The 14,048-nt window shown below is 39.1% G+C and overlaps 1 protein-coding gene across 4 annotated transcripts; it reads right to left on the bottom strand.

Annotated features, from left to right (window-relative positions):
• Positions 1-2,408: 2,408 nt before the first annotated feature.
• LOC306897469 (sodium/potassium-transporting ATPase subunit alpha-1-like) lies at positions 2,409-10,014 on the bottom strand. 4 transcript variants are annotated; one of them, XM_079462252.1, is made up of 22 exons: positions 9,846-10,014; positions 8,837-8,950; positions 8,666-8,725; positions 7,763-7,966; positions 7,560-7,673; positions 6,848-6,982; positions 6,660-6,777; positions 6,063-6,331; positions 5,667-5,975; positions 5,451-5,585; positions 5,170-5,362; positions 4,917-5,092; positions 4,700-4,836; positions 4,474-4,624; positions 4,229-4,397; positions 3,994-4,148; positions 3,792-3,915; positions 3,521-3,666; positions 3,217-3,347; positions 2,964-3,065; positions 2,772-2,863; positions 2,409-2,652 (listed from the first exon to the last, which is right to left on the bottom strand). In XM_079462252.1, exons 1-22 carry the CDS (start codon positions 9,915-9,917, stop codon positions 2,624-2,626), a joined length of 3,135 nt encoding a protein of 1,044 aa, XP_079318378.1. In that variant the 5' UTR covers positions 9,918-10,014; the 3' UTR covers positions 2,409-2,623. The 4 variants fall into 4 exon arrangements, with proteins under 4 accessions (XP_079318378.1, XP_079318379.1, XP_079318377.1 ...); XM_079462253.1 differs by lacking the exon at positions 9,846-10,014 and adding an exon at positions 9,171-9,291; XM_079462251.1 differs by having other exon boundaries at positions 2,543-2,652; positions 3,792-4,148.
• Positions 10,015-14,048: the final 4,034 nt, after the last annotated feature.

Raw genomic sequence — 14,048 nt, 5'->3', positions numbered from 1 at the left:
CACTACTATAGTGCATGGGTGTCAGCCATTTTGTAGCGTCGTCCAAATTCTGAGTGAACAACTCATTTGCTACATTTGTTCACTACTTTTTACCCACAGTGCATTCTGATTTTGAGTGTACATGAGTGCATTCAGCCCCGACAAAACGTTAAACACCCTGCTGTGATGACACAAGAGTTGAACTATGGCAGCTGAGAAGAATTGATTTCTGAATTGATGAAATCTGTATAAATACGTGTTGAATACTACAAAATACATGTCTTCTAATATCTTCACTTGATATCAACTCTTTTAACAATCACAATAAATTTAATGCAAGGTTTTATTGTTATTTTACAACTTTCCACCATCCCATACCCTCTGCAGTTCCTCCACAACATAACCCCCCCCCCCCACTCCCGGGCCAAAGAAACCTCACTCGTTTGACTGAGTTGATTTTGTAGTTGAATTTTCTATGCTTATAATCATGCACAGCCTTATCTTTGGCCTGTTTGGGATGGACTTCTGTTTTCTATGTGTTTTGTAAACAAGGCTCTGCTCACAGCCTACACATTTTTCATAATGACATGTTTCTCCATGAACACAGCTGGGACCCGTTTCAGAAAGCAGGGTAAGTGCAAACTCAGTGTAAGTTAACCCCAGAAAACGGGATACTCTGGGTTTTCAGTTTCAGAACGCGAGGTATATCAAACCCGTGACCGCGGGGTAAGTCAAGCCCGTTTCAGAAATCAAGGTATATTATACTTAGAGTGAGTAACCATAGTAACCTACTCTGTGAACCTAACCTGGTCGGGAGCAGGTTTTATTCCACTAACCCGAGGTTTGTTACAATCTCCGCCCCTTTTAGAAGCGCGAGCGGTTTTGAACTTGCCTACGCCGTTTGTTTTTTCATTCGTTTTCCTTCATCGCGCACAAGTTTATAACACAGACATTAAATGTCCGTTTATTCAGTACCCGTAGATGAGGAAGATGCATTCATTTGGAGAGAGTTAAATTTACGTCGGTAGAGAATATATGGTGAAGCCCCGTTTGGATGTTTTATCATATCCGGAGGATTTTTTATTTGAGCGATACAGTTTTTCTTTACAGTCCATTAAATATATTCACAATCTGCTTCATCCTTACACCACAAACCTCTCTCGTGAATGCGCTCTTACATCTGAGCAGATTATTTTTATGGTCACGTTTCTTTGCTAACGGAAGCTTTCTTTATAACACGGGGGATGCAGAACACGTTAGCAAGGCAACTGTATGCAGAGCAGTAAGAAAAGTGTGAATAGCTCTCAAGCACTTTTTATACATGTGTGTTAAGCTTCCTGTGAGAAGCATCAAAGAGGAGTTTCATAGGATTACAGGTGAATGGTGAACGCCTTTCTGAATAAACTGATCAAATAAATGTGGTCTTGCTGCCACCTCTGGAAGTAGCTAATAATTTAAATACCCTTAAGGATTTCCCATTGTGATTGGGTGCACATGTGACCGGTCCCACTCGCGCGGTCTTCGAACCGACGTTGGCCCGAATGGGAGACGGGCGCTCTAACGATGAGCCGTAGAGCGTCTCTGTCTGTCGGTCAGGGAGTGAGGCTTACACACTGCACAGCTCTTCACTCCGTTACACACAGCTGGATCAGGAGCGAGCTTGGCCAGTTTTTTGTCTTCTATAGCCACAGTGCTCGGTTCTCATATCCTCATAACTTTCAAAGCCAGTTTATTAAATATATCAAACATTTCCCAGTCAGGCATCCTACAAGCAAGAGCATTTAAACTCACCGGACTGAAGGATGTTTTTATATTTTATTTTCAGCTGCTGCCATGTTCTTTTTATTGCAGAAGGATTGCACTTACATGACAAAAATCAAGGGTATATATGTGTTTATATATATATATATATATGTATATCTTACATGTAAATGTGTATATATACACATATATATAGTGCCTCCAATTCGACTGCTAGAAATAAACGGAACGCTTTTTGTCACGTGGCGTTGCCATGGTGAATCATGTTATCTTCGCTCAATTGATGATGGCTTTTTAAAGCCGCGGTGAACACGAGTAACCTCGAGTAAACTTACTCAGAGTGGATTGAACTGATTGAAACCAGCTGTTCTGAAACAGAAAACTCAGAGTAGCGGTTATCTGAGTAAATCAACTCAGAGTTCATATTTTAACTCAGTGTTGCTTGAACCTCCTTATTGAAACGGGTCCCTGAATCATTGGAGCTATATTCGTATTTATACTAGAATGATTGAATGTTCACCATGTTCTTGTGGTTTTACTTGTTTTAAGAATCAAACCACTCCAGCTGGTTTTAGATTCTGCTTCAGAATCTTTTACATAAATCTAAATGGTTACATATAGTTTCAGTATAAGTTATAATAGATGATTTCTCCTAATATTTATTTTTTGAATATTGTTTATTAAACAGACAGATTCTCTGTTTTAACACTTTTGTAAATGGTATCTTTGGGTCATTATTTTCCTAACCCCATTTTTTTGATTTAGCAATAAAAAAGAAAGTATTCAGCACACAAACGCAGCTCCATTTAAATGACACATTTATTAGTATTTGCACACCACATAAAACATCTCTTTGCACGTGTTTGCAAAAGACCATCTTGTGTCAGTAGTATGTTTCCCTTTCCACCCAGCCTGAAAAAAACACAGATATCGCCGTTATTTTGACATTAATCTCAGGGGGAAATATGTGATATGTGTCAAAACTATAAACTTTATGGTTGATAAAGTCTGCAGGCTGTATCTGTTATTACCTCCTGGATTCTGCCGCAGAAGGTATTTCCTAATTTCATCATAGATGAAGATGAGCAGTGAATATGGGAAGGCACAGAACCACCACATGGGTCTAGATGAAAAAAATTGATCATTTTCTATGCTTAACCGAGCATTTTAATCTGATAAATATTTGAAAATCTGTGCGCAAAAGATGAAATATGTTTGTTCACCTGAGAGGGTACATTCTGACAGCCACGTCCATACCCGGGCAGTAGGACAAGAACGCTGCCAGAGCAGCTTCCTCAAAAAAGGCAAAGATGAGGACTTTGTTTCTATGAAAGAAAAAAGAGAACAATGATAGGAATGGAAAATTGGAAATTGAGATCTTTTAGAGATAAAAAAGCAAGAACTGAACACACTGTCTGCAAAAACAGAGACTGTATAAACAGGCCGATATTCTGTGACTTTTACATGCTTACGTACTTCATTCCTTGTTGTACGATGGAATTTTTCCTGGTCTTTACAATAATTAAGTCTCCCCACTGCGTGACCACAACACTGACAAAGAAGGCTGTGTGGCACGTGAACTCAATGATTTTTCTGCTCTCGTAGGTCTAAAAAGCCAAGAGAAAGCATAAAAACATACGTACATTTTCATACATGTTTACATGACTTATTTATAAGTTTAGGGTAAATTATCCCTGCTTTACTAAGGAGTTCACACCTGTTCTAAGATTTCAGTCAAGGAATGATAGAGTAATGGTTTAGTCGAGGCTAAGACACATACCCATTGCTGGCCATAACTGTCCTCAAGATCGCTAATGGATCTATCTTCCCAGCCGACTCGTAGTCCGGGCAGAAGACTGGGCCAGAATCCACTCTCACCCATAACGACAATGTAGGTGAAGAACCCTGCGAGTGCTTGGATCATGCCTGTAACAAATACAGTGAAGTACAATGACGTGTACAATGAACATTTTGATACTTTTAAATAATTTAAAGCCATGGATAAAGCTAAAATTGTTCAGAGCTTTTTGTTGACATTAGCACACTCTTACCAATTTGACCATAGGCCATACTGATGAGCCTCTCGTTTACCAAACGATCCGTTTGAGCGTTTCTGGGTTGTCTCTTCATGATGTCATTTTCTGCATTCTCATAGGCCAACGAGATGGCTGGAATCTGGGGAAATATTAAAACTGTGAATAAATGAAAGGGAAATTGTAAAAGTTGCATGAAATGATATGTTATTTCTCTTACCATGTCGGTGCCCAGGTCAATGCAGAGAATGGTGACTGTGCCCAAAGGTAAAGGAATACCCACAAGGACAAACATGAGGAATGGTGACATCTCTGGGATTTTACTTGTCAGTGTGTAGGCAATGGACTTCTTCAAGTTGTCAAAGATCAAACGGCCTGATGTTAAAGACACGCATTGTAGAATAAGTATCAGTGTTTCTTTTTTCGCCTTCATAATTCAAATCAACATTTCATACCTTCTTCCACTCCAGTGACGATTGAGGCAAAGTTGTCGTCCAGCAGAATCATGTCAGCGGCCTGTTTGGATACGTCAGATCCAGAGATACCCATAGCCACACCGATATCAGCCTTCTTCAGAGCGGGAGAGTCGTTCACACCATCACCCGTTACAGCCACGATGGCACCCTGATAAAGACGGAAAAGCTTGTCACACAGATCGGAGTAAAATCATTTAGTATGACCAGGATTGGTTAAATAGTACCTGTCGCTGACAACCCTCTACTATCATCAGTTTTTGTTGTGGAGACGTTCTAGCAAACACGATTTCAGTATGATGTTGGAGGATGTCATCCAGCTCATTCTCAGACATGCTCTTCAATTCTCCTCCATGGACCACACACGCTTTAGCATCTCTGGAAGTGTACCTTATATTAGCAGACATCTAAGTATTTAATCAAAAAATAATGTTGTTGGGATAACCAGTTCACCTTGGATTAACCTCTCCGATAGAAATGTTTAAACGTGCAGCGATATCTTCCACAGTCTCGTTGCCTTCAGAGATGATGCCGACACCCTTTGCGATAGCTTTAGCCGTAATCGGATGGTCACCAGTAACCATGATAACCTGTCATATAGGATTTAAATATAGATCATTTGAGGTAGACAGGTTCACACACATTTTGGTCGTGGATCTTGAATAAGTACCTTGATTCCAGCACTCCTGCACTTGCCCACGGCATCTGGAACGGCGGCACGAGGCGGGTCGATCATGGACATGAGGCCGACAAAACACAAATTCTCTGTTGGGAAGTTCACTTCATCTGAATCAAACGCAAAACCTTCAGGGAACTGGTCATCAGGGAGGGAAAAGTGGCAGAAACCTGTGAGAAAGAACCAGGAATTACCAATGTGTGTTATACTTCGGCAGCGATAACTGAATGTTACGAGGTGACTTTACCCAGCACTCTTTCACCAAGACCTCCAAGCTCTACGTAAGCATTCTGGAAAGCATCTTTTAATTCATCTTCCAGAGGTTGCTCTTTTCCTTGGATGAGAATAGTGGAGCATCGGTCCAGGATTCTCTCAGGGGCTCCTTTCATCACCAGCAGGTGTTTAGACTCAGAGGAATTGGGATTCTTGTGGATTGAGAGCTAGAGCGAAGCAGATTAGATGCTGTTAGCACGACTAGTTAAATCTGTACGATCTGACCTACAGAGAATCTCTCAGAGTATAAAATACCTGGTATTTGTTGGTGGAGTTGAAAGGGATCTCAGAAATATTGGTGTACTTGTCTCTCATTTCTTTCACCGAACCGCAGCAAAGCTCGATACACTTCAACAGAGCAGACTCGGAGGCATCGCCAGCTGTTTCTCTCTGCAAATGAGATATTATAACATTTTCAATTACAATAGCACTACTTGGTGTCTTTAAAAATATATACTATTGATAGCACACCTTAAGAATTGGCAGGTGGCTCTGTTCGGCACGGAAAACGGCACGGTTGCACAGACCAGCGACACGAGCGAGGGCCGCCCAAGTCGGAGAGCTTTTGTCAAATGAGGTTCCACTCTGGTTCTCAGTGGTGTCCGCTTCATGAATCTGGTTGTCGAACCACATGTGAGCCACAGTCATCCGGTTCTGTGTTAAAGTTCCCGTCTTGTCTGAGCAGATGGTGGAGGTTGAGCCGAGAGTCTCCACGGCTTCAAGATTCTTCACCAGACAATTCTTCTTTGCCATACGTTTGGCAGTCAGAGTCAGACACACCTATGAGAGTAGACACAAGATTTTTGGACATTTTTGGTTCACATTTGTTCCTAGGATTTAGGTTTCTGGGAATACATTCTGACTTACAGTTACAGTGGCAGGGAGACCCTCGGGTACATTAGCGACAATGATTCCAATAAGGAAAACGACGGCTTCCAACCAGCCATATCCAAGAATCAGAGAGAGGATTAAGAAGGACACACCCAGGAAAACAGCCACACCAGTGATGATGTGGATGAAGTGTTCGATCTCTTTAGCAATCGGTGTCTGTCCAGCTTCAAGGCTGGAGGTGAGACTGGCGATACGACCCATGACGGTACGGTCACCGGTGTTAATGACGATACCCCTGGCGGTACCTAAAATTAATGTCATTATGTTAAAGGTTTTTGTCCACAGCCATTGGAAAATATTACCTATTCTTTTTTATGTGTGCGCGAGGGTGCACGTACAGCCGAACACAACAGCCTTGCAAAGTATACTTCCTTCTAATCATACGCGTACACACAGGTTTTGTCGCATTACGACATATTGCAATACCTTTATAGTCCTACAGGTCTTCAAATACCTTGAATCAATGCTCCCTGGACACGGTTGCCACCTGGTGGTTAAACTAATTACTTAAACATCCTAATTTAACTAAGGTCTGGTCCTGGCTTAATCTAATCCCTGTCTGGAATTTTGTACCTTCAACACAGTTGGTGGAAAAGAACGCAATGTTTTTCGTCTCAAGAGGGTTTTCATGAGAGAAGTCAGCAGTACGAGACTGAGGCTCAGATTCACCAGTGAGTGAAGAGTTGTCCACCTGAGAAAAAAGAGAGAGATGATTTATAAAAAGGTTTGGACTTTAAGGATCATTTAATGTTTGAGTTTACCTTGCATCCTTGTGAGGAAACGATACGAAGATCAGCCGGGATTCGGTCTCCACCTTTGACCTCCACCAGATCACCAGCGACTACCCCCTCTGCGTTGATGATCTTTTTCTCTCCTTCGCGGATAACAAGCGCTTGCTGCGTGATGATAACAATGAAATCATGACTTTTTACTAAATTGGACATATGGCAGAATAATTGCTAAATGCAGTGTGTAGTGAGGATTATTACTCTCAATGTATTATAAATGCGAATGCACGCAAGGTGAATGCAGCCGACCCCCCCCCCGACCATACACCAAAAATAGTGTAGGACTGAAGTGGGAAAAAAAGCCAGTTCCGATTATTCTTCCCAGTCCAGCCCTGAGTAGAGAACAAAATTTCTCCACCGCTACCGATAGCTGATAATTCAGAGAAATATCTGCTGATATCGATTCTGAAGATTAAATGAAGTTTGTTTAACTTTCTAATTGTTATTAATTCATATAATGACTATTAATATTGAACGTCAAACTGGTGAAGATTTTCTACATACAGATCACAGATATATTGCATTATTATGATCGATAGTATTTATCAGCCCGGCTGTTTTAAAACTAACGGCCGAGTTTGTAAAAACATTCTTTTATCCACCATATATCAGTGCATCTTTACCATTTTTCCAAAGATAAAACTAAAGTAACGATGAGTGAAAATGTACTATTTAACATTCACACCTGAGGGACAAGATTTCTGAAAGACTCCATGATCTTCGAGCTCTTGGCCTCTTGATAGTACGAGAACCCTCCATTGATGATGACAACGAAAGCAAGCACGAGTCCCAGATACAACTGTAAAGAAAAGACAATGGGAAATGAAATGATATATGAACTATTTATAACTATGATTACAGAACTCAAAGCATTTTTTTCTCTCTTACATTGTCATGCGCGGGTTCTTCTTCTGAGGCAGCCTGGATTCCATATGCCATGAAGCAAAGGAAAGCACCAAACCACAGCAGCGTTTGAAATCCACCAAAGAGCTGTTTGCAGAACTTCACCCATTCAGGAGTCGTAGGAGGTGGGGTCAGGGCATTGGGTCCATCACGGGCTAAGACCTCTTTCGCACGGGATTCAGACAAACCCTGTTGTGAAAATCATGAAGTTAAAGGTACAGTACAGTATATAGAACAGTTCTATTCTAAGTAGGTCGCAGAGTGCACAGTCTAAGAAACAACATTACCAACAACAGACATTTACTTTGAAAGAGGCGCATGAAAGCTGTTGTCACATACAGGTGAGATATTGTCTGGCTGAATGTCAGTGTCATTATTTTATTGTTACTTTCTTAACTTATTACGAAGTAAAATGTCTTTCACCTCAGAAAATAATAAAAATTATAATTAATAATAAAAAGAGAACTATCCTGTCTAAAAGGCGTGAAAATTTGCCTAAAAGTTGTTAATGTGTTGGGGAAAAAATGTGTCACTTTATATTTTTTTTACCAATATCGTGATCAGTATTGTATATTGTATTGAATGAGTGAGCTGACATATCTCTATACACCCCTATTAAAAAATACAAAGAGCTGAAATGAACTAAAATTGGTAAAACTTAAGCCAGAGATTATGATGTTTTTGGGGGTACAATTTGCATTTTATTACAAAACATTTTTGCCTAAAGTAGCTTACGCTTAACGTAAAAACATTTCAGTCTGGAAAGCAAGTTTGATTTTAAAATAAAGAAAATAAGTGCAGTATTCTCAACTAAAGTGTATCATACTCATACAAAGCTTCACAAGAGTAATAATACATTTGATCATTACTGAATCTAAATCTTCTCACCTTGGTTAGGTCGGTGCTGTGTTTGCGCTGAAGCTCATCCAAAGTCAACTTGTGGTCATCCTGCGGAAGAACAAAACATGCTCAAAGTCTTTTTGTGAATCTCAAGCAAGTCGTGAACTTTGTGAGGATTGTCATTTCAGAGCTGTATGTACGTATAAAAGGATTTCTCACCAGATCCACTTCTTTCTTGAGGTCTTCCACATCCTTCTTGTTTCTTTTCACCTTCTTGGGCTTTTTGATTTTATTTTCTGAAGTTGCTGCCAGCTGATATTTATCATTCCCTGTCTAATAAAAACACAGAATATATTTAAATATAACCAACAGCTTACCTCATCATAATAAAGACATCTCTTTTGAGTAAAGGTTGTTGTTATTGTGTCTTATAATCTGAATAAGCTCAGCTGGTGGTGCTGGTAGGCAGTATGGTTTGTCCATGGATGTCTATCAGCATCCCAAACTGAGGACCAGCATCTAAAGCGCTTGACACAAGAGATAATCCACTCACGCCGAGCCCCATGTTCTTGATTGATCTCAAGCCAAACTCTGGATCTTTCAGAAGCCCGATTCCTATTAGGCTCTCCGGAGACACGGGTCCCTGTGTGTCACCGTCAGGTTCACCATATTTATATTCTGCCAACTCACCTGTGTTTTGGAAGGAGTCCTGAGGACTTTTGGGAGGAGTTAAACAGCTGTCATCTTTAACCTTTGATTGTAACCTTCATCCATATAGGTCATTTTTGACAGCAATAAGCGCTTTATTGCCATGGTTACTATTGTAAAGTATATATTGTCAAATGAAGCATGGTTTTACTAGTCACCAGAGTTTAACTATGGTATTCGTAGTTAAGCTGTGTTTACACACACGGTATTCAGCTGGACAACAAACATGGTCACTACACTACACTGGTGTATGTACAGTAGTGACTTGCAAAGAACAGTTTACTTTTGTTTTGTGCAATTTCATTTTGTCAGCAGTTTTAAATATTCATTTTATAATATTGTTAATTTTAATGTTAGTATAAAAACAATCATGATATAAAGATTATGAAATCATTCGTTTTTTGGGGGACAGATCACACCCGCTTGAAAAACTTTAGATTTTACAATACTAAAGTTAAAGTTTGTGAAGCTTTTTTCTACCAAAAAATTATGTTAAATCTTGTAAGCTTTGTTGACATACTTCATTCACCGCTGTTGGATCAAATTCTGCTTGGTCGTACAGATGAGAAATATCACTGTAAGAGTCTTTCATGTGGTTTCCTGCTTTATAGACCAGTATGGGATGGTGCTTCTGATGACAAAATGATATAATAATTTACACCTTCATGTCATTTAAAACCTGTATGACTTTCTTTCTTCTGCAAAACACAAAAGAAGATCATTTGAAGAACGTGGATAACCAAACAACATTGACCCTCATTGACACAAAACCACTGGGACATTTCTCAAATGATCTTCTTTTGTGCTCCACAGGTTTTGAACCATGTGAGGGTAAATACAACAATAACAGATTTATTAATTGGAGTGAACTCTGCTTTAACTAGCTGAGCCAGGTTAACCAGTCTCATGCTAGTGGAGCCGGCGTACGGGTGATGGCCATACTGACCCATCATCTGGTCTAGAATCAAAAACTATTCACAATACATTGACCTGCATGGAAATATATGCTGGCGGCTTTATCATTCTTCTTGTCTTTATGATTTTTAGCCAATTTTCCAGTTGCATGGAAAGTGATTGATGACTTCTGTGCTTTGCCAACAAATCTTCTTTAATGAATATGTGGATTAACATCCATGTCGTATGTGGGCAGATTCAAGCTGTAAGAACTCTGAATGTCAGCGTGGGATGGACATTGTTATGTGTGTTATGTAAACTGTTTGCTTTCTGTTGCCAGTCAACATAGTCTCACAGGCCTCATGTCCTTCACACGGCCATAAGAGTTTCTGTTTAATTAATAACATACTATACAAATACAAATCAACTGGAACATCAAAATTAAAATAATCTCGATCCGAATCCGAAGCGAGACGTCCAGCATAGACCAGTATGATCTTGTGTGCTGGTTCATGTTGGCCTATGCTGGTTGTGCAGGTTATGTTGTCTGATAATCTGATAAAGCTCTGCTGGTGATAAGGATCAGCTGGTGTGGTTTGTCTTGTCAAGATATATTTAGACACTATATGAGAAACCAATGTATGCATTGGAACCGGTAGAGTTTGTTTTAAAATTGTTTAGTGAAAAAGTGAAACAACGTAGAGGTATCAATCTGAATTTGGATGAGAAATGTTTGGGTTGATATTGAGATCTTCACTAATATTGACTTTTGATTGCAGATTTGATAAATCTGAGCTCAGTGTGGGACCAGCGCTCGTGATCCGCGTGCACCTGAAAGTGTGACACGTGCGGCGAACAGCCAATCACACGGAACTCTCGCGGGTGTTAGGGTCTGTTGAAGATGAAGAGATCATTATGAAAACATTTGTGAATTGAAACACATTTACATGGCAGAATAAACACTGCAGGAGTGAAAGTTTGAGAAGGCAGCTACTGACTATATCAATACAGAATCAACTGAATTAAAAGGATTCATATAAGTTTACAATAACATCAAACGATAATATGTATACTTCATTACTTTAAAATGCTTTATATACAAGTTTGTCTTTATACTATGCTACTAAATGCTATGTTTAATATTTATTCATTTAATGAATTATCAACTCATATAATAATTATGTGAATGTGTTTTGAATTATAATCAATAAATGTAAATAAACATTACAAATGAACACTTATTAACAAAAGATTTTCCCTCTAACATCTTATCACTGTCAACTTTTGTTAATTTGGAGCAAGAGATATGATGGGCGTGGCTTCACTGCGTCAGATATTTGTCACTTTCTCACAGCTGATTGGTCCAGTTTTAGTTTGCGATCTCTAACCCAGAAATAAACCTGTTCCAGAGCAGGTTAGCCGTTTAGCCTCAGTAACCATAGCGACAAAACCAATCCACCTTCTTGAGCCCGAAATCTAGAGTATGCTATACCAGAGTAAAAACCCAGACCGGATTCGTGATGCGGACTCCTAATTTTAGCTTGCAGCTATATTTAGTTATTTTTGTTTGTTCGTTGTATTTGTTTGTAATAAAAGTCTGGCACATATTAACATGTGATATGGGGTTTGGAATGAGCATCAAATCCTTTTAAAGAGATCTGTCGGGTCTCTGAAGTAGGAGGTTCATGAGTTAATGGAACAAACACTTTTGTAATACTCAGAATTGAGAAGATGTTTTCAGAATCTCTTGTGGCATTGTTAGCAATGCGTCTATTTGTCTTTTTCCTATGAGAATGTTACAGAAACATCATTTTGATGAACAAATCAAACTAAGAAATAGCTAATGTAGACTTCAGAAGAGGACAGACACAAGAAGAGAGAACGAAATCAATAGAGATTTCTGGCTCCAAAATTCAGATTACTGTGCTTAAGACGTCTATTTCTGTCACACAGATATGTACACGTGCACACTCATAAAATAAACAAAACCAGATGAGATCTCTATCACTTCACAATTACTGGACATTGATGAGAATAAATAAAGAGCGAAGGAAACTTCTGCTTGAGTCTTAAGTGCATCTTAGATTCTTTAACAAAAATGAAACATTAAAGAAACAACCAAAAAGGAAATAAACCGATATCATTTTTGCATGACAGGATGTAGATTTGAAAAAGTGACATTGTACAAAGAAATTATTGCAAGACAATTATGACATTAAACTAAAAACGTCTGTTGGCTCTGGTCATGATAATGACACGCCAAAGAAGGACAAATGCAGTATTTAGATAATAAACTGCTGTAAAGCAGTGTGTGTGTGTGTGTGTGTGTGTGTGTGTCTTATAATCAGTTTACAGATACCAGAGGTCACAGTCTTCTGAGAAGAGACTGACAGCGTAGTGAACTGCTCCTGCCCTACACAATCCAAACTTCTGAGAAACAGGAGATCTTTGGAGACAAATCAAACAGAGTTTGTTCTAAAAGAAAACTATGACACATGAAACTCTGAGAGACGTTACGAGAACAAAAATCTAATCTCTCCACTCGAACCAAATCCAAGAGATTATGCCGTCTATGTAGATGTCATGTTTAGTGGCCTATAGTGCACATTGGCCGTTCTGTTCTTGTGTTCTTGAGTATTGGAACTGGACTTATTGAGAAACGGCCATTATTTCTATAGGTAATGCATTAAATCTATTTTTGTTCTATCTTTAGCGCATCACTTTCATCTATGTTTGCACTATGTGTTTACTTTCTTCTGCATCAGACAAGTTTGCTGTCTGTGTAAACATACTTGGGAATAAAAGTCCTTCTGATTCTGATGTAAATATACTGAAAGTAATCATTCTTTTTTTAACGTTTAAATGAAAAATACTACAGCACAGCGGAATAAACGTCTTTTTTGTAATAGCGTTGTTAAAGTTTTGAGTGGATGTTTGAGGTCAGAGCAACGACAGGTGTACATCAGCACATAACTGGTACAGTAGCATTTGATAATCACAAAGTGACACTTTCTGCCTCCATGTTTGTTGTTCCTGGAGGTCATTTGGCTTTGATTTGATTCTCACAGAAAGAAACTTCATGAAGGAATGTTTGACCTGCCTTTGATGTGAAAGGTCAACGATGATGGTGACCACTAGGTGGCAAACTAGTGGTCCATTTTGTTTATTTCATTAGACTATGTATAATCATATAATCAGGTATGTATGAGAAAGTTTAAGAGAGATATAAAAATGTTGATGAAAAATAAAAGTTTTGATTTAAACGGCTCTAGGACCGGTTCAGGCTAATTGCTGCCAAAATGGCGAGTCCATTAAAACTCATGGAGTCATCATATTCATTCAATTGGAGAACATTTGACATTCTGGTAGAGATTGTTGGTTTCTAACAAAACATAAACAGAGTAGAAAGTACAATACACATACATTAATAAGCAATGCAAAGCAAACAGAATATATATATATAAATAATCAGTTTAAACAATCAACCAAACTTAAGATCAAGAATCTGCCAATTAAATTCAGCAAACAACCAACCACATGAACTTTACAGGGAAACATAAGCAGGTATAACCCCAAACCACGTGCAGCACCCGGAAGCACACAGAGAGAGCGATAAAGAGCCACGTGTTCTCACTGAATACCAGATCAGCCAATCACAGTGTGGCAGAAGTTCCTACGCTCAAGCTGCAGAAACGTTTTTATCTTCAATAAACATCTTATGGTAAATGAAAACGTTCATACAATAGAAACGAGTATAATTGGTTTCTAACTTACACTCCGTGACTTTTTTTGACGGAGACAGTAGGGTGGCCATACGTCCGCACAGTCC

This window comes from Barbatula barbatula (genome assembly GCF_947034865.1).
Source record: "Barbatula barbatula genome assembly, chromosome: 8".
Taxonomy (NCBI): domain Eukaryota; kingdom Metazoa; phylum Chordata; class Actinopteri; order Cypriniformes; family Nemacheilidae; genus Barbatula; species Barbatula barbatula.
Note: the sequence above shows the minus strand (reverse complement) of the source record. Positions and strands in the feature narration are given on the sequence as shown.

What these genes read in the sequence shown, in the direction of transcription:
- LOC306897469 (XM_079462251.1), bottom strand. Translation starts at nt 9,917, where the DNA reads ATGAAAGACTCTTACAGTGATATTTCTCATCTGTACGACCAAGCAGAA. An exon ending in TCTTGGTGAAAGAGTGCTGG is followed by an intron (nt 5,093 to 5,169) that starts GTAAAGTCACCT and finishes TCTTTCTCACAG; the next exon opens with GTTTCTGCCACTTTTCCCTC. An exon ending in TATGGCCTATGGTCAAATTG is followed by an intron (nt 3,667 to 3,791) that starts GTAAGAGTGTGC and finishes TATTTGTTACAG; the next exon opens with GCATGATCCAAGCACTCGCA.